Source organism: Vigna umbellata, chromosome 4 (assembly GCF_029865625.1).
Source record: "Vigna umbellata cultivar VRB3 chromosome 4, Vumbellata_1.0, whole genome shotgun sequence".
In the NCBI taxonomy this organism is placed as follows: domain Eukaryota; kingdom Viridiplantae; phylum Streptophyta; class Magnoliopsida; order Fabales; family Fabaceae; genus Vigna; species Vigna umbellata.
The window spans coordinates 31,511,993-31,533,227 of NC_142168.1; the positions used below are offsets into that span (position 1 = coordinate 31,511,993).

At 27.6% G+C, this 21,235-nt stretch overlaps 2 protein-coding genes and 1 pseudogene across 4 annotated transcripts; all 3 read right to left on the bottom strand.

Annotated features, from left to right (window-relative positions):
* Positions 1–2,000: 2,000 nt before the first annotated feature.
* On the bottom strand, positions 2,001–5,569 carry LOC124839090 (cytochrome P450 CYP736A12-like). Its single transcript, XM_088113320.1, has 2 exons — positions 4,833–5,569; positions 2,001–2,940 (listed from the first exon to the last, which is right to left on the bottom strand). Exons 1-2 carry the CDS (start codon positions 5,520–5,522, stop codon positions 2,125–2,127), a joined length of 1,506 nt encoding a protein of 501 aa, XP_087969446.1. The 5' UTR covers positions 5,523–5,569; the 3' UTR covers positions 2,001–2,124.
* A 5,880-nt stretch (positions 5,570–11,449) lies between these two features.
* Positions 11,450–12,094, bottom strand: LOC148199904 (cytochrome P450 CYP736A12 pseudogene; annotated as a pseudogene).
* Positions 12,095–12,868: 774 nt separating this feature from the next.
* LOC124833126 (cytochrome P450 CYP736A12-like) lies at positions 12,869–20,964 on the bottom strand. Of its 3 annotated transcripts, XR_015785978.1 has the most exons (4): positions 20,262–20,964; positions 16,910–17,745; positions 15,978–16,685; positions 12,869–13,119 (listed from the first exon to the last, which is right to left on the bottom strand). XR_015785978.1 is itself a non-coding variant. In XM_088113322.1 (3 exons), exons 1-2 carry the CDS (start codon positions 20,928–20,930, stop codon positions 16,921–16,923), a joined length of 1,494 nt encoding a protein of 497 aa, XP_087969448.1. In that variant the 5' UTR covers positions 20,931–20,964; the 3' UTR covers positions 12,869–16,685; positions 16,910–16,920. The 3 variants fall into 3 exon arrangements, 2 of the variants coding, with proteins under 2 accessions (XP_087969448.1, XP_087969447.1); XM_088113322.1 differs by having other exon boundaries at positions 12,869–16,685; XM_088113321.1 differs by lacking the exons at positions 12,869–13,119; positions 15,978–16,685 and having other exon boundaries at positions 16,811–17,745.
* Between the last annotated feature and the right edge of the window lie 271 nt (positions 20,965–21,235).

A 21,235-nucleotide genomic window follows, 5' to 3' on the forward strand; every position in this document is an offset into this window, starting at 1 on the left:
TTATCAGGTTCTCACATATATATATATATGAGATTTGTTAACTTATATAAACTTTTAAAATGTTCCAAAAGAAATCTCTATTTATAAAAAAAAAGACATACTTTAAACATTAAAATATTTTAATAATTTTTATTTTTAATTTAAAATAAAAAATAAAAAATTATTCAAATATCCTTAATCTTAAAACTTATAATCTATAATACATAAAAGTATTTTTATCAATTAAAATTTGATATACTTTAAGAGGTTACATAAGTTAGCAAACTCATATATATATATATATATATATATATATATATATATATATATATATATATATATATATATATATATATATATATATATATATTTCTATCCATTAATTGTAAAATAAGGTATTGATATTTTCTTTTTAGTTAAATAAAAAATAAATTTTTATATTAATATTATAAACAATAAAATGTAGTTCAAACATTTAAATTATATAAAGATATAAAAAAGAAAGAAAATAAGTTAAGAAACATACATAATTTTAAAATAAATAAAATAAATTTTTAAATAATTATATTTTTAATTTTATTCTATGTTTTTATAAATAAATAAACTACTAGTTACAATATTCTTCAATTTATATTTACATGTAGAACATATGTATATGTAGAATACTTTTATTAAACAAGTCAAAATAATGTAATATTAATTAAGAAAAATATATTATCTTTTAACATTAAAGAATTAAATATGTTTTCAATTTCTTAATTTTTTTTAAAATTAGATTTTATACCTATCTTAAATTACCAATCAATTTTATTTTTAAATTTTATCAATGAACTATAATCTATAATCAGACAACATTAAATATTTGCTTATGTGTCAACAAATGCTAAAGTTGCACACGTGTCAACACACGACATATACGTGATAACGTTGTAAATCTTTAACGTTGTCATGTTACTAAACGATTAAATCTATTCATTTATTGGGATGAAAATGATTCAACACTCAGGGACAAAATTCAATTTCACATAAAAATTAGGAGACTAAAAACATATTTAACCCACTACAAGAAAATAGGTGTTATTCAAAGCCAAAATTCATTGAAAAAGTCAAAAATCCGTTGATAATGACTTTTTTAAACGAATTTCTGGCAAGCCAAAATACATCGATAATAGTGTGTAACATTTATCAATGAAATTTTATTTTCGTTGAAGGAAAAATCTATCAGAAATTATCGAAGGAACCTTGTTGGTAAATATCATGATCTGATTCATCTTCTTCCTCCTTGCTCCTTATTCTTTCTTTTAGCTTTCCCAATCCAAAAAAATCAACACATATTTAGTCCAACTGAATCCTGCATAACTAAAACCCCACTTTCATTCAACTAGAAGAGAAAACCCACAAGAAAGTTCAAAAATCATATTGAAGATTGTAATTAGAACGTATCGGAGACGATGATAGTGGAGGCTATTTCTTCCTAGGCAACAAAGTTCTTGCAACAGTGGTGTCCTCGTCACTGTGGCGGGCCAATCCAGGGCTCGCGATCGTCTCTCAATCACATGATTTGGTTGTCTGTGGCGGAGGTGAGATGACTTTTCGACATATTTTATCGATAAAAAATTTGTTCGTAATAGAAATTTAATTTATAGACAAAAAAACCATTGATAAATGAAATAAATATTATTAGCGAATTTACCTACAAATTTTACATACAAAATAAATTTATCGATAAAATTCTCCCATAATTAGAATTTCAAAAACTTACCGATAAATTTTTTCAGTGATACGAATTTACCGACACATGTATTTTTGTCGATAAAATTTCATCTATAATTTTAACAATAGTTGTAATGATCCTAATATTTTTAATCAATATGAAAATTTTTACTCATTTTAAATTCCTAAACACTCTTAATTGCGTAACATGTACAAAAGCAATTCATCTATACAAAATACAAGCAATTTGAAAAACAAAAATAGTTAGACTTAAACCATTGAATTGAATTGATAAGAAACTTATTCACTTAAATCCAAAATCAAAATGATTATTGAAATTATTTTATTTGATGTATCATGTGTCTCAAATTGGAATTGAAATCAACCACAAATATAGATGGACCTTGCTTTGCATTAGTATCCTCTCTTAACCTAAGCAAGTAGTCGATAAACTGGTCTAGTTAATAAATGTTTTTTTCTTGGTATAGTGAGCCCAAATATCTCTTCCATGTCTAACTCATCACAAGACATGCCCAATGGAAGCTCCCAATCAAAACAATGCACTAATTGAGCCAAAACAAGACTAATCGTCGTTAAACCCATATGAATCCCGGGGCACACTCTTCGACCCGACCCAAATGGTAAAATCCGAAAGTCCTTTCCACGAACATCTACATTGTTATTCTCAAACCTTGTAGGGTCGAAAATTTCAACCCTATCCCAAACTTTAGGATCTCGCCCTATAGCCCAAACATTTACCATAACCCTTGTTTTTTTCTTTATCAAATAGCCATCAATGGTGACATCTTCTCGACACTCGCGAGGTACCAACAAAGGTCCGACTGGGTGTAACCTTAGTGTTTCCTTCACCACCATGTTCAAATAAGACAACTTTTCTAAGTCATTTTCCTCCACGTGTCTGTTTATTCCGACCACATGTTCTAGCTCCTGTTGAAGTCTCTTCATGACAGAAGGGTGCCTTAAGAGTTGTGACATGGCCCATTCTACTGTTGTGGAAGATGTGTCAAATGCTGCACTTATCATGTCTAATATGATAGCTTTCACGTTTGTTCTATCAATGACGTCTTGAAAATCGTCGGGTTGATGCATGAGTGACAGCAAAATATCCACAAAGTCCATCTTGCGATTCTTATTTTCGTCATATGGATTACTTTCGTGTTCTTGGATTATTTGTTCCAATAGCTCATCAAACGACTTTGCTGTTTTCTTTAATCTTTTTGTTATTCCCTGCACGATTGTTGCGTGTATAAGGGATAAATAAACCTTAATATCATTCTTTCTAAAACACATTAATTAATTTATTTTATTATAGTATACTAAAATAATAATTTATGTAGTTGTAAATTAGAGTATAGAAAAAGAAAAGGATAGGTGTGAATTAATCATGATTTATACCAAAGTTTAATAGCTTTAATGATTATATTATCTTAAAACTGAATTGTCAAATGGTTAGTGAAACATAAAAAGATAATTTCTCAAATGTTTCATGTGTGTAAAACAAAAGTGACAGCACATATAATTTTATATCCAATAAATTTTTACATTCACTTTATATTTATTATTTTATTTTTTATGTTTTACAAATGCAATAAATTGGTTGGTTGTAGGTGGGTGAAAAGATATTGCCAATAATGTCTTTTGTACGGATATGACCGACAAATGTTTTGGTTTGTTTATTTATGAAGTTAGATCATTTCATTTAATAATAATAAATATGGCAAAAGTTAAATAAACACTAGCATGAACAAGGTATAATTTTTTTTTGTGAACTACATTAGACAAAATATATATGAAAAACTAACTAGAGCAGTAAACACAAATAATAATATTTTCTATAAGAATTAAATCACATGCTTAATGCTTCTGGTAATAAACATAAATGATAAATGTAATAAATGAAAACGGTTTAAAGTTTGTATTAAAATGCACAAAAGAAAATTCTCTCTACACCAATTAATATATTCTAATAATATATATTAAAATATATTCTAATAACATTTAAATGTGGTGGATTGTACTAGAACAAGTGATTCAATTTGTGGTGGAGTTTGCAGTAGAACATGTGATTCAATTTATTATGGTGCTATTTGTTGTGGTATTATTTTGTGTTGGGAATATATTTTTTTCTTTAAAAATCTATATGTTTTTAGTAATGGGAGTCTGATTTTTTAGCTAGTATATCTCTTTTAAAGAATGTAATTATTATTGTTAATAATTTGCAAGATTTACAATACTAAACTTATTTAGGAAATACTTTCTAACTATTTGATGTCTAACAAAATTTAATATTTAAAAAAAGTTAAAATTAACTTTTAAGTGGACTAATATGAAAAAGAAAATTAATATAGAAGAGAATGATAAACCAATTTAAAACTATAAAAAAAAAGTTCGACAAAGATAAGTTAGAAAAAGGTAATCCTAAATTCTTCAAAAACAACCGTTTTTATTATCTTTATTATTGTTTTGACATAATTTTTATATAATGGATTTTTTTTTCTGTCTATAATATAATTTTATCAATGAATTTTGTGTAATTTATCATATTTTTCTTTTTTTCTCTTTTTATATTTTAATTTTTTAATATCATTTTAAGAATAATGTTATACAAACTTGTTTTTGAAAAATAAATATATTTTGTTTTATAAAAGTATAAATGTTTTATAGTTGATAGGTGGGACAAAGACAAAATACATGAAAGGAAAGACACGGTTGAACTTTTTTTGTAAAACATGGATGATAAGGATAGGAAATATAATAATAATAAAGAAAAAAAAATAGGAATTTGTATTTGTAGTGGTTGTAAGTGATCGGTGAAGGATTGCAGGAAGTCCTCGATACTATCGTCTGTATATATCCACCACAAAACAAAACTCCACATGAGTTGTTTAGTGCAGTGCTGAATCATAGGTTAAGACATTTTTTAAAATATTTTGGTACATGTATTATTTTTTTATTGATAGAGAATATAATAAATAAATAATAAACTAATGAAAAAATATTTAATATATAATTAATTGATAACTTATGATAAGAAAACTGATTATTTTATATGTTTATATTGCACCACTTCATCATATGTTATGAAAATTGAATGCAAGATATGGGATTGAATTTGATACCTGAGGATCAAACACGCCTAGCCAGGGCATGTAATCTGCAAGATTGAATAATCCAATCAAGTTCATCACTTCGTGAATGAGCAACTTTAAGTCAAATCTATCATCTTTGGCACGCCCCAACACCATTTTGAACACGATGTTCTCCATAAGCTCTCCCAGCAACTGACTCAGATCAACAACCTCACCGGATTCTGCAGAATTTTTCAGCGACTTCACCAACACTCCCAGCTCTTGTCTTCTCAGAGGAGCAAACATCTCAACCTTTGAGGCACTCAGAAGCTGCAGAGTGCACAGTTTCCTGGCGTTGCGCCAGTATGCACCGTACTCAGAAAAGGCCATACCTTTGCTGCCATAAGAAAGAAATTCTGTGGCTTGGGTTTTGGGTCTGCTGGCAAAAACAATGTCATGGGTTTTCAGGAACAGTTCTGCAGTTTGTGGAGAAGAAACCACTATTACTGGGACCTGCCCTAGCTTTAAGGACATTATGGGACCATATGTTTTGGCAAGAGATTGAAGGGCTCGATGTGGGAGTTTTCCTAGCATATGAAGGTTACCGATAATTGGCAAGGGTTTGGGACCTGGTGCAGTTCTCCCATCATGTTTGTTTTGAAACACAAAAACAATGAATGACAGTGTGATGAAGAGGATAGCTAGAGCTTGAACCAACATTGCTGAATAGTTTATTTGCATAATGAGAAATAAGATATATGAGTCTAGTATTTATAGACCACAGTGTTATTTGATGTGAAAATAAAAAAAGAAATACATATACATATATACACTGGAATAGAATGTGTATGTTCTCTCTTTTTATACTCTGCCATAACAAAAAAAAAAATCAGAATATTATAATCAAAGATATATAGTTCAAAACTTATTAAAAAAATTTACAATATTAGAGATACAAAAAATGATAAATTGGATGTTTCAAGAAATTTAAATATATTAGTATAGATGAAAAAAGAAAAGTAATTTGACAAGATTAAAATCAGTTTTTTAATGCATATAAAATGTATGTTTGAAGGAAAGAAAAAGAAAGTATTGAGAATATTTGAAGAAAAGTTAAAAGAGGAAGAATATTTCTGAATTATATATTACATATTGTAATTTATAATGGAAATAAGTTAAGAGAGCATTTAAAAACAAAAAATAGTTGAGTCACTAGTTTTAGTTGTATATGAATAAACAGATAGATAAAAACAATGTGTCTATGCAAGTAATTGACACTTATATTTGTTTAACAGCGACAAGTATCATCACTACGATATCTACTATTGAAAAAGAAAACTAAAAAAATAGATATTAAAATTTTTAAATTAAAATTAATTTTATCAGTTATACCCTTAATAGTCTCACATAATCAAAACTAAAAATGATTTAAATAAATCCTTAATTTTCTTAAACGTCCTCAAACTTTTAATACTACTTAATATATGATTAGGTGGTAATTAGGTTAATGTAAAAGTTTGTTCAAACCCTTTAACTACAAACTGTTTCTCATTATCAATGGTGAAGGATTGCAGTGACATTGTGTTTGCAAATAATTACATTCTTCCAAAATAGTTTTGCAGAAAGTTAAAGAACTTCAGACAAAAACAACAAACAAAGACGAAGGTCCAATTTTCTAATAAATAAATATTAACGTCACTAATCTCATTACCGTATCATGTTATTAAAAAAATCTACGTCGTCATACTTAATCATTGCTTTTTTTAATATCATTCAACTAATATAACGATAAAAACCACGTTATTTCAAATTTTTGAAATTAAAAACTTAAATGAGATAAAAAAAATTAAGAGTCCAGACTTCCAATACAAAAAATGCAAACCTCTAAAATAGTTAAACCTTATATATAATATTTAATAAAAGTTACATTAATATAATTTGAAATTGTATATTATTTATTTATGGGTTAAATATGTTTTTAGTCCTAAACTATTGGTCGTTTCTGGTTTTCGTCCCTATTTTAAATTAAGGTATAATTTGGTCCTCATTCTTTCCGAAACGTGTTTTAGTCCATACGCTGTTTAAAAATTTAGTCCTCATTTAGCAATAAATAAGGACTAAAATCAAAATTTCAAAGACTAAAACGAACGTTAATGAGAATCAAATTGTACCTTTTGAAAAAGGGACAAAAACCAAAAACCGCAAAAATATATTTAATCCTTTATTTATTAAGTAGGGACCAGAACCTAAGATAGACGGCATTGTGATTGGGCTGCACCGACTTGGAAGGGTCACCTCACATTAAATGTGATATAACAAAAAAAAAAAAAACCTTCAATGTCTCTTCTACGGTGTTCGAGAGGACATATATTTATAAATTTTGAAATATATAAAATAAAATTCTCTATTCCGAAACTTTTAATTAAAAATTCAGCTAAGAATTCGATTTTATGACCAGAAAATTTCTTTTGTTTGTTTATAGAGAAAAAATATCTTATTCAAACCTTTCAAGAAAATATATGAAGATTTTCTCCACCACATGTTCATAATCCAATTCTCACAAAGCCAACCTTACACATGTGGCCACCTTTAAATTTAATAAATGAAATATTTCTATTAGTAGTTTTGGCTTTTTAAATAGAGTTTTTAAATAAAGTGATATGTTTTTATTTTCAACAAAATGAAATATGATGGTAATTTTAAAAATTTCGCCATCTTATAGATTTTTGTGTGAAAGGAGTTGAAGCCATTACAAAATTTTCAAATTCTTTTAAAATTCTATTTATTTTCCCTAAGGGAAATTGGTTTTTATTATAATTCAAGTCATACATTGTAACACCCCAAAATATAAAACATCTCACACCCAAATTTATTTCATTAATAAAGAAAACATCGTACAATATTACAATCCTCCATTTAGGAGTAACATAGTTCACACTAGAAATACATTATAATTTCACACATAAATAAAACACTCTTAATTTTATTTATGTTTTATTTTTTTTTCTTAAAATATTCTTCATTTTTCTGCTGCTTCCTCCTTCACTTGAATTGGTTCAGACGTCGTTCCCTCATCTGCTCCCGTATAACAAAAACATTATACGATCATCGCAAAAATAAGATTTTTCCGGCACAAACAAACAAGTAAGGGTGAGCTACCATGCAACATTCAAAGAAAAACATTACACTATTGCTATACGTAATACATTCACCATAAATTCATGTAAAATGCAATTATCATTCTAGACTCTATTATCCGGATATAATGTTGATGGAAGTCTCGGGTGGTCATGCACTTGTGGTGATTTCAACAACAAAAATTTTGGCCAAATATAATATATCATATCACCCACAAGGTTAATCCATTAATGTCTATAAACATAGACTAGGACCTCCTACTACTCTCACCACATAACACATCCTTCTCTAATTGATACTGGAAGATTATTAGAGTTTTAGGATAATCACCAACAACAGGACCCTCAACATCAACATATACACTAATACCATACCAATATAGAATCTCTCCATGAGACTCATATCATGCTCATTTTCCTCAACTCATGTCATACTATTACAAAATCTCCTCATAAAACTCATATCATGTTCAGATTCGTAATTTCATATCAACATCATAAAATACATTCAACACAGAAATCATACAAGATAAATATATTACAAACAAATTAACAATAATAAAATCTTACTATAAATAGTCAACGGAGAAGAATCAAATGTTTGACAATCATTAAAATAAACTTAATAAAAACTCTTGGGGAAACAAGAAGTTGAATCTGGCAGAGCCGGTTAGACAACTTCTCATCCTTCCAAGAATACAACGTAATTAAATAATAAGAATAATGACAAGTTTGGGGAAATAAGAAGTTGAATCTGGCAGAGCCGGTTAGACAACTTCTAATCCTTCCAAAAATAAAAACGAATAAGGAAAACAATATAAAGTATGGGGAAACAAGAAGTTGAATCTGGCAGAGCCGGTTAGACAACTTCTCATCCTTCCAAGAATACAACGTATTTAAATAATAAGAATAATAACAGGTTTGGGGAAATAAGAAGTTGAATCTGGCAGAGCCGGTTAGACAACTTCTAATCCTTCCAAAAATAAAAACGAAAAAGGAAAACAATATAAAGTATGGGGAAACAAGAAGTTGAATCTGGCAGAGCCGGTTAGACAACTTCTAATCCATCCATAGGCAATTAATAGCGTACATATGCATAACATAATCAACATCACATTTTACAACTATCACACTTGGATTTAAACACAAAAGCATGTTCTCATCAAAAATTCAAAATCATACAGAAACAAAATACTTCACACTCAAGATTTAAGATCAACCAAAAGCAACATATACAAGACTCAAAATAATACCAAACAAAATGTAACTCCCCTTACCTCTATTCCAGACTTAGGTTCCTCTTCTCAAACCGTTCTCCAGAAACTTCCAGAATTTCCCCTCTTCAACTAGAATTTCCTCCAACTCTCTCCTCTCACAATTTCCCTAGAATTTTGGTGCAAATCTTCATCCTCCCCCTCTTGGCTATTTATAGCCAAAAATTTTTACTATTCATTTTTACTATTCACTTTTACTATTCAATTTTTACTATTCAAAAATTATTTTTTATTCACCATTCTTATCTCTAATTAATTGATTCTACGTGGAGTGTCCTCTTCCACAATTTATTTTAATATATTTTCTTTTAACTATTCACTATTCACTATTCACTATTCACTATTTACTATTTACTATTTACTATTTACTATTCATTCATTTTTTTTTTTAACTTTTAAAATAAATTCTCAAATTTTTAAACTCCTTCCTTTGAAATTATTATTATTGTTACCTATCATAAATTTTAATTTATTTTTTTTTTTTACCATACTTTTATTAACTTTATAAAAATAAAAATAAAAATAAAAAAAATAACTATTTATTAAATTTAAATATTTTTTTTTTCATGGGTCTTACATACATCATTTTTATTTCAATTTTCCAAAAATCAAAGCATGCGTGAAAATATTTATAATTCTCGCTATTATTTTACCATAGTGAGGGGAATTTGGTTTCGGTTAACTAAAGTCCTACATTTATTTTGTTTCGAATTTTAAAGAACCCAAACTGAAGAGTGTATAATAATTTTCAAAATTTATATTTTTTATAATTAATTTATCTAAGTAAAAATATTTTGTTTTGATTTTTCTTATAATTGAAGCATAATTATTTTTAACGAAATTTTTATTAAGTTGTTACGGTTTTTTTATCTTTTTTTACTGTTTAGGTTTTCTGCTATCGTTTGTCACCATTTTAAACTTTTTTCGTCATCAAACGTCACCAAGTTGTTATTTTGCCACTCCTACCACTCTTTCACTCCTTTGCTGAAGTTTTTTTTTTAATTTTTTTATTCGAAATATTAATGCAACTACTTTTTGTTTAAGTTCTTCACATTTTCACTTGATATTTCAAAAATTTACGAGATTTCCATTTCTAACTTCTTTTATGTTCTTAGGTTCATGAAAAATTTTATTCTTTTATAAATATGTTGTTAATATATTTTTTTATATATTTATTTTAAAGTATCTTTTTTTCTATGTTTGATATATATTCTATTAATATTTAGCATTTTTTACGGTTTGATAATTCGATCATGAGAGAACCAAAATATAATATAAACATTTATTCTTTGGTTGATAACCAACCGAAATTCAATATTAAATGGGACCAAAAACTCTTTCATGTATTCATAGATTCATTATTCTTCATTCTAATAACTTCGTACTATCTTATCACACTTAGAACATGTATTATGTTTACATACGACCTTCCAAAAAACATATGTAATTAAATAACATAGCCATATGCTTAAAATTTTATTGATATATAATTTAAATTTATGAAATTTTCTTTTAAGAAAATAAGTTACTAAGAATTATTAAATTCTTTTCTTAGAAAAGTTTGTATTTATTATTTGCAAATTATTCTGGTTTCACTTACGGTATTTATCTGGAAACTTAAATGGTAGAAAACGTAAATACAAAAATTAAATTACCAATTATAGAACAAAAACAAGTAAAAAAATTTATGAAAACGATGACTTAAATAACAATAAACAGCATCATCACATTATCATGTTTGCAGTGTTCTCAAAATATGTGTTATAAATACATCTTGTCATGATTTTTTCCTATAAACATGTTTATATTCCTCCCCTTTTTCTGGAGGTAATTTAAAATAAAATAAAATAAAGATAGTTGATTTTGAAAATCTTAAACTCAAAATAAATTTTCTTAACAAATTTTTAAATTCAACAATCCAAATAAATATAGATTTTTCAATTTGTATATTATACATCATATTATTTTTTTAAGTAATGTGAACTTTTAACTCACTTTGAGTTCTTAAAAGATTTCTTAATCATCTAACTTATAAAACAATGTCATCAATACAAAAAATACAGTTATCACAATTGTAACACCACAATTAGAAAATCTATATTCTCACTCGTTATGACAAACAAAAATAGTTACACTTAAACCATTGAATGGATGAAACACTTGATCACTCAAATCCAAAAACAAAATCATTGTTTAAATTATTTTACAATATTGTTAAATGTGTCATGTCTCAAAATGGAACTGAAATCAACCCTCTCTTAACCTAAATGGCAAGTCGATAAATTGGTCTAGTGAGCAAATGCTTCTTTCTTGGTGTAGTGAGTCCAAATATCTCTTCCATGTCTAACTCATCACAGGACATGCTCAATGAAAGCTTCCAATCAAAACAATGCACCAATTCAGCCAAAACAAGACTAATAGTCGTTAAACCCAAATGAATCCCAGGGCACCCTCTTCGACCCGACCCAAATGGTAAAATTCGAAAGTCCTTTCCACGAACATCTACGTTGTTATTCTCAAACCTTGTAGGGTCGAAAATCTCAGCCCTGTCCCAAACTTTAGGATCTCGCCCTATAGTCCAAGCATTTACCATAACCCTGGTTTTTTTCTTTATCAAATAGCCATCAATAGTTACATCTTCTTTACACTCACTAGTCATTTTCTCCACATGTCTGTTTATTCCGACCACATGTTCTAGCTCCTGTTGAAGTCTCTTCATGACAGTAGGGTGCCTCAAGAGTTGTGACATAGCCCATTCTACTGTTGTGGAAGAGGTGTCAAATGATGCACCTATCATTTCTATTATAATGGCTTTCACGTTTGTTCTATCAGTGGCGTCTTGGTGATTCTGAAGATCATTGGGTTGGTGCGTGAGTGACAGCAAAATATCCACAAAGTCCATCTTGCGATTTTTATCTTCGTCATATGAATTACTTTCATGTTCTTGGATATTTGTTCCAATAGCTTATCAAATGACTTTGCTGTTTTTTTTAATCTTTTTGTTATTTCCTGTAAATAAACCTTAATATCAATCTTTCTGTTATTCCATGTTGCATGTATAAGGGTTAAATAAACCTTAATATTATTGTTTCTGAAACACATCAGTTCATTTTTTTTATTATAGTATACTAAAATAACAATTTATGTAATTGTAAAGTTGAGTATTGAAAAACAAAAAGATAGGTGTGAATTAATCATGATTTGTACCAAAGTTTAATAGTTTTAATGATTATATTGTCTAAAAATTGAATTGTCAAATGGTTAGTGAAACGTAAAATGATAATTTCTCAAATGTTTCATGTGTACTGTAAAACAAAAGTAACAACAAATATAATTTTATATCCTTAAAAATTTATATGTTTCTACTACTGGTGGTGATGTATTAGTGGGTCTAATTCCTTAGTTAGTGTAATTTTTTTGGAAGATATAATTTCTTATGTCAATAATTTATAGGATTTACTGGATCACCTTATAGTAATGAGGTAAAAATTCTTAATTCTTTTATCTCTAACAAAATTTGATTTTTTAGAAAAATTAAAATTAGCATTTAGACAGACTAATATGAAAAGAAAAATGTTAATAGTGAAGAGGTTAATAAACCAATATAAACTATAAGATCTGATGGGTGCATATGCTAACAAGTTATAGCTGCAAGATATGTGAATAGTTTTGTTGCTTATGAGAAATAAGATGAGTTTACGGTATTTATAGACCACAATGTTTATCAGTTACTGAATTTCAAATGTAATAATTAACCCTAATAATATTGTATAAAAGTACAATCACTCTCTGAAGAAATTAATACATAAATCATTTCTAGATTGGAGTCATTATCACCTTAAATCCCACAAAGAAATTAAACTAAAATGTCGTTTTCAAAAGTTGCAAATCTCTTATTTCAGTCTGGGCAAATCCTTTCCACAAGTCCTGGAACACAAGTAAGAAAGATACACAAGAAACAATTACAATATTCAGGCTAAATAATATATAAATACGTAGGTAAAAGAAAAAGATATTTTAACGTAAATTTTTTATAATATTTTAATATAGTACATATGAAGCAAATGAGACGGAACAATTATTGATTCCGAATTTAAGGTTTAGGTGTATGTACTTTCGAATTTAAGAGCAATTCTCCTTCCACCTTTCTAATTTTTCTTTTGTAACTCTAAATTCTCCGTTTTATTAAGAATCAGTCAACTTTAAAAAACTGAGAGTCTTAAACATTTCAAAAATCATTCAAATTTTAATTGGTTTTCCAAATCGGTTAAGAAAAACTAAAAAAAAAATCTCTTAATCAATTTTTAAAAGTCAGTTGATTCTTAATAAAAAAGAATAAAATTAAAATTTTGGAGGTACAGAAATAAAATAGGAGGTGCATGAAAAATCACTCTTAGTTGTATGTACTGAGTCCCCTTTATACACCACAATTATATATATATATATATATATATATATATATATATATATATATATATATATATATAAAACAGAGATAATGTACATCAATATTAAACCAATATTTCCCTTTTTCTTTAGATTTAAAAAAGGAGGCACCACAGAGCATATGAGTTCATTTCTGACACTCAAATTTTTTATATTTAATATTTAAAAAAAGTTACATTAATATAATATGAAATTGTATATTATTTATATATAAGTAAGGACTAGGACCTTAACATAGTGTTCGTTTTAAATAATGATATTGTTAAAGGGAATTTGCGAAGATGGAATGGAGTGAATATTATTCTTTGTTTGAAAGAATTTGCGAAGAGGAAAGGAAAAAGATTTGCGAGATACAAGAATGGTTCGATCTTAGTTAAGGAGAAGAAATTTGCACTGATTTTTTTGTAAAAAACCAATATCACTCCTCAGCTACCATTCAAAATAAGGAAAGAAAAACAAAGGCATGCAACGTGATGGAAATGGCTACTTTAAATTGTTATTTTTTACAATTTTTCTTTTTAAATCTCTTTCTCTTTTCTATAAATGAAAATAAAAAAATTAAGTTAAGAATTCGATTTTATTGGAATCGACTTGTTTTCCAACTAGTTTTCTCTCTATCATAATTCAAAATTCAATTTCTTGGAAACAAATTTTATAAATCCAAACATACAAAAATGTGATGATAATTTTATAAATATTGGGAATTTATTGGTCACACTTACAAAAGAAACCGAAACTATAAGTATATTTATGCTTTAATTAGTTTCTTATTAACAAAAATTTAAAGGTGTGCGAAATTTTTTTAAAATTTTTAATTATTTTAATTATGTAATTTGATTGAGAGTATTTAAATTCAATTATATAAATAATTCAATTCACATATTTTTGTTTTAGTTTGAGGTAAACAATCAAAATTTTTAAAATTTTAAATTTTAAATAATTATTTTATCTGAATGAGAATATTTGATTTCAATTTTTATTATAGTAGAAGCATAAAGTGTTTTGTAAAGTTATTTTTAACAAAACTTTTAGGAAGGTGTTAGTGTTTTCTATCTTTCTCTATTATTTTTGTTATATGTTTTGTCATCATTTTGCTTTCATCTCACATTCCCAACTTCATAACCTCCATTTTGCTTTCATCTCAAAATCGTGAGAGAAATTCATTAATTTTTCTTTTCTTTTTTATTTTATTTAAAAGGCTAATACAATTATTTGTTGTTTAGATTCTTCACATCAAATAAAATTTATCACTTGGTACTTTGAATACTTGCGAAGCTTCTGGTTCTAACTTGTTTTGGCTCTCAAATTCAATAGAAAAATTTTAATGTTTTAATTTTTTTATATATCTATATTAAAGTATTTTTTTTTTCAATGCTTTTTTATGTTTGATATATGTTGGATTAGTATTCAACAAATTTACTTGTATTAGATTTTAGCTTAACTGAATGTGATAAATATAGTGTATTATGTTTGTGTTAGTTATATGATATTTTGTGCATGTTTAATATGTAAAAAAAAACAAAAAAAATAAAAAAAATGTCGGTTACAACTATAACAAAACATAAACTAGTATTTGACTTTGATTTTGAAATAACCAAAGCCTAATATTTTTTTATTTAAAATATTATTTAATTTAATACTCTTAAAATTAAATATTTTTTTAAACAAAAAAGTATTTAAACTCAGTTGCTAATTAAACTTAGACTTAATCCATATTTTTTATATTCTTTTATTATTTATTTATAGTTTTATGTTTTAATTTAAGAAAACAAAACTTAATAATAATCGTTTGATTATAATCGAAACTAAAAAATTATCATTTTTTATCTCATCTAAAAATAATCATGACTAAAATCCTTATCATATATTAATTATCCTTCGTCCTAATAACTTTGTACTATCTCTATCTTATGTGAATATTACTTACGAATTCATGCATTTCTTTCTATTGATAGTACTTTTGTATTTTTAGATAATTAATATGGTTTGGAGAAACGAGGATAAATATAAAAATTTGAATAATTGAAAACTTAAATGGTAAGAAACATAAATATAGGAAAATAAATTATCAGATATAAAACAAAAACTGATAAAAAAATCTATGAAAGCGATAAATCAAGTTACAGTAAAAATCATCATTTTTTTTTCATATGAACAACATGTTTATATTCTCACAGTTAAGTCAAAGTAAAATAAAGATAATTGATTTTAAAAATCTTAAACTCAAAATAGCTTTTCTTAACAAAATTTTAAATTGAACAAACCTAATAAAAATAGATTTTTCTATTTGTATATTATACATCGTGTTTCAGTAGGGATGTAGAGACCAAGATACGAACCTAACAACCTTGCTCCCTTTCTCTCTGATGCTGGCTTCACTGTGTTATATTTCTCTTTCTCTTCTCGGATCTTCGTAAGCAAAGTGGGCTGGGTACCTGCAAAGGCACTCCGACGCTCAAGTCAACAGGGGTGTTGTTCGAAAATATGAGAAATCTCAATCAATTTTCTCTTAGGGGAAAAACGTACCTTTTTTCTGGTGTGCTTCGTATATTTAAATTAACATAATAAACCGTTTACCTGAAAATCCGGTCAGTTACTGAAGTGGAAGTTGTAACCGTCGAATTGTGCGCTGTCACTGAGTCAATTATTTCCACGATATATGGTCGTGATTCGCGGCGTTATTCAGTCAAGGTGTGTAACTGCTTAACTGCTAGATCACGGTGTCACATTCTGTATGTCGATCATCATTCGTGTCGACCTAAGTGGATGACGTGTCGGACGTATGTCTCATGTCGCGACATCGCTTATGCGGTTGTCTGTCGAGCCTCTGTATGTCGATCATCATTCGTGTCGACCTAGGTGGATGACGTGTCGGACGTATGTCTCATGTCGCGACATCGCTTATGCGGCTGTCGAGCCTCAAATGGTCGAGAGCGTCACGTGGTCGTAAGCTATTACGGTTGGTTATCAAGTGATCGACCAAGCTGTGTGGTCGAACGTCATTACAGTAACCTTCAGTGGTTGTTACTGGTTGACCGTTGGGTATCCTATGGTACACATCGTATTATCATTTTTAAGTAATAAAAGACTTCTAACTGATTTTGAATTTTTAAAAGACTCCTTGATCATCTAACTTATAAACTTATAATTGCAAAACCACAAACAGAAAATCTATAAAAACAAAATCATTGTTCAAATTATTTTATCATATTGTTAAATGTGTCACATGTCTCAAATTCAAATTCAAATTCAAACTAAAATTAATACCAACCTTCTCTTAACCTAAATAGCCAGTCGATAAACTGGTCTAGTGAGCAAATGCTTCTTTCTTGGTGTGGTGAGTCCAAATATCTCTTCCATGTCTAACTCATCACAACACATTCCCAATGGAAGCTTCCAATCAAAACAATGCACCAATTCAGCCAAAACAAGACTAATAGTGGTCAAACCCAAATGAATCCCAGGACACCCTCTTCGACCCGACCCAAATGGTAAAATCCGAAAGTCTTTTCCACGAACATCTACGTTGTTACTCTCAAACCTTGTAGGGTCGAAAATCTCAGCCCTGTCCCAAACTTTAGGATCTCGCCCTATAGCCCAAGCATTTATCATAACCCTGGTTTTTTTCTTTATCAAATAACCATCAATAGTTACATCTTCTCTACACTCACGAGGTAATAGCAAAGGTGCAACCGGGTGTAACCTTAATGTTTCCTTCACCACCATGTTCAAATAAGATAACTTTTCTAAGTCATTTTCCTCCACGTGTCTGTTCATTCCGACCACATGTTCTAGCTCCTGTTGAAGTCTCTTCATGACAATTGGGTGCCTCAAGAGTTGTGACATGGCCCATTCTACTGTTGTGGAAGAGGTGTCAAATGCTGCAGTAAGCATATCTAATATGATACCTTTTACGTTTGTTCTATCAATGGCGTCTTGGTGATTCTCAACATCATCGGATTCGTGCATGAGTGACAGCAAAATATCCACAAAGTCCATGTTGCGTTCTTTATCTTTATCATATGGATTACTCTCGTGTTCTTGGATTATTTTCTCCAATAGCTCATCGTATAACTTGGTTGTTTTCTTTAATCTTCTTGTTAGTCCCTGCAGAGTGGTTGGTTGCATGTATAAACTATGGTTGTATAGATTGCATAAAATATGTTTAATATCTATTAATTTTTTACATTATTTTCCATCAACCATTTTATTTATTATATTTTTATAAATACAAAAATTTGTTTTTTAAATAATCATACTACCCTAAAAATTGATTGTATATTAGTTGGTGGTCCGTGAATGTGAATAGGTACGACCGACAAACGTTTCGATTATTTATGGAGTTAGGGACTTTTATTCAAAGATAGAAAGTATGTCAAAAGTTAGATAAACACTACCATGAACATGTGGTGTAAACAATTTTTTGTGGACCACTTATGTATAATGTTGCTAGATAAAAAATATATAAAGGAATAAACACAAATAAAAATATAACAAACATAAATGATAAATTTAATAAATAAAAAGGTTTAGAGTCAAAATAAATGTTGAAAGTTTTACGAGTTAAATTTACAATACATAAGCTAAATTATGTAGTTAAACTTTTAAAATTAAATTAAATCTAAAATTTTCTTTTTAACGTGATATTATAATATTACAATTAGAACCTACCTAGTACGATAATGAATATTAATTCTCTAAAAACCATTTTATAATAATAGATTATTTTTATATGAAAAGACTGATTTTTTATTCAAAACATCTTGCTCTGATTATGGATTTTGATAATAGCTTATTTTTATCTTAAATAAAACTGCTTGAATAAAAACATTTTTACTTAAATTTTAAAATATAAAAACAGTTTTCTTTGTCTAGATTCACCGCTAGTGAAATCTGAATTGTCCGTATAATTTTATTTAATATGTAACTTTAAATTCATTTTCCCATCATCTGAGAGATAATTATAGATATTTTCACCTCATACTTAAATCTCTATATTTCCTAGATAACATTCAACTCATATCTCAATATTATTAGTATAGATAATGATATTTTGACAGCATTTTTTTACAACATTTTAATATTATTTATGTGTCATTCTGTGGTTGGTCCAAAATTACTCCACAATCAATAATAATTATAAACACTAACATGAACCAATCACATAATGATACGTAAATAATGTTAAAATGTTGTCAAAAAATATTATCAAAATATCGTTATCCTGTTAGCTAGTATATGTGTGTGATCGCCCATTTACAACTTTAAGCACTCAAAGACAAAGATTGAAAATGATCTTTATATCTCTTACAACCCTTCTCTTTCTTATATCACAACTCTTCTTATTATTTTAATAATTTGTTATAACACCATGTCTTTTATTATATTTTTATTATATTAAAATAATCAAATCAATACCTATATACAACTCTCAAGATGTCAAAATATCATTTTTGTGACTGAAAAATGTATCTGTTTCGTAAAAGTAGTTTTTTCATTATTGATTGGTGGACAGAAGCAAATTATACAACAATCATAAGGCTGAACTTTTTCTTTTGTTCTCGAAAATCGATGAGAAGGATAATAAATGAATGAAAACTACAATAAAAAAAAGTATATATATATATATATATATATATATATATATATATATATATATGTATGTGTTTTTTTTTTTTTGGAAAATATTTTTATGCACCACCTTAATTATAAAAAATGGTTATTTTTTTATTTATAAAGAAAGAGATAGATTAAAGATAAAACAATGAAGGTTAAATATGTTTAAAAACTCATTAAATGTTAAAATAATAATATTTAATAATAATGATACTTTGATAAACATACTTTTTACACATATTTAATAATACATTTAAAAACTTATACCTATTTTATTCCTATAATGTGTTTTCTAATGTTAATCTAATGAGTATAAAAGTATCGTTGCTCAATATATAACTTTAAATTGATAATTTATGATATAAAATTATTATCCTTAAGCTTAATTATTTGGATGGTGGGAGTGTATCAAGTTAATTTTTGTTTTTTAACAAATTGTAATTGCGTCTGTCATAATTAATTTTTTTTCTAAAAAAATTGTCATATGTTAATGTGTGATTTATTAATTTTTTTAATTTAATTTTATTTTTAAAAAAAAATTTAATAAAAATTTTGTTGTCATGAGTTAGATTTTTAAAGTCATATGATAGTGACAAATATTATCACACGGTCAATGTCAGATTATTATTTTGATTTTAATTTAGTTCTGTTTTTTTATTTAATTTTTTTTAAAATAAAACAATATTGTTCATTTTTACATTAAGACAAAATTTATTATATTAAAAGTTTTATGTAGGTCAAAGTATTGTTTTTTTTAAAGACAAAAAAAAAGTAAAAAATATGAAGAATAATATCAAATAAATATAAAAAATACGCGTGTGTGAAAATATTTTTTTAATTAAGTTTTTTTCTTTTATATATGTTGCTTCAAATTCATTTGGATATATATATATATATATATATATATATATATATATATATATTATTTAACCACTCCATCATGTCATGAAAATTGAGTGCATATGCTAACAAGTTGTAGCTGCAAGATATGTGATTGAATTTGATACCTGAAGATCAAACACCCCAACCCAGGGCATGTAATCTGCAAGATTGAAAGCTCCAACCAAGTTCATCACTTCAAGAATCAGCCATTTTAAGTCAAATCTGTCATCTTTGGCACGCCCCAACACCATTTTGAACACGATGTTCTCCAGAAGCTCCCCCAGCAACTCACTCAGATCCACAACCTCACCAGATGCTGCAGAATTTTCCAGCGACTTCACCAACACTCCCAGCTCTTCTTTCCTCAGAGGAGCGAACATCTCAACCTTTGAGGCACTCAGAAGCTGCACAGTGCACACTTTCCTCGCGTTGCGCCAGTACGCACTGTACTCAGAAAAAGCCAAACCCTTGCTGCCATGACAGAGAAAGTCTGTGGCTTGGATTTTGGGTCTGCTGGCAAAAACAATGTCATGGGTTTTCAGGAACAGTTCTGCAATTTGTGGAGAAGAAACCACTATTACTGGGACCTGCCCTAGCTTTAAGGACATTATGGGACCATATTTTGTTGCAAGAGATTGAAGGGTTCGATGTGGGAGTTTTCCTAGCATATGAAGGTTACCGATAATTGGCAAGGGTTTGGGACCTGGTGCAGTTCTCCCATCATGTTTGTTTTGAAACACAAAAACAATGAATGACAGTGTGATGAAGAGGATAGCTAGTGCTTCAAGCAACATTTCTGAATCGTTTATTTGCTTTATGAGAATTAAGATATGAGTTTAAGGTATTTATAGACCACACTGTTTTTTATGTGAAAATAAAAAAGAATTAGTATATATTATTTGTCATAAATATCTGAATAGATTTTGACATGTATTGCAAATTGTAAAACTAATTTTGATATTATATATTCAATAGTTTTTTTATCGCTTAAAAATTGAAATTAAAAATAATTTAAATATATAAATTATATTTTTTAAAATGCTATTTATATAAAACTATTACAAATCGATGCTAAAAATATTATTTAAAAGAAATTAAA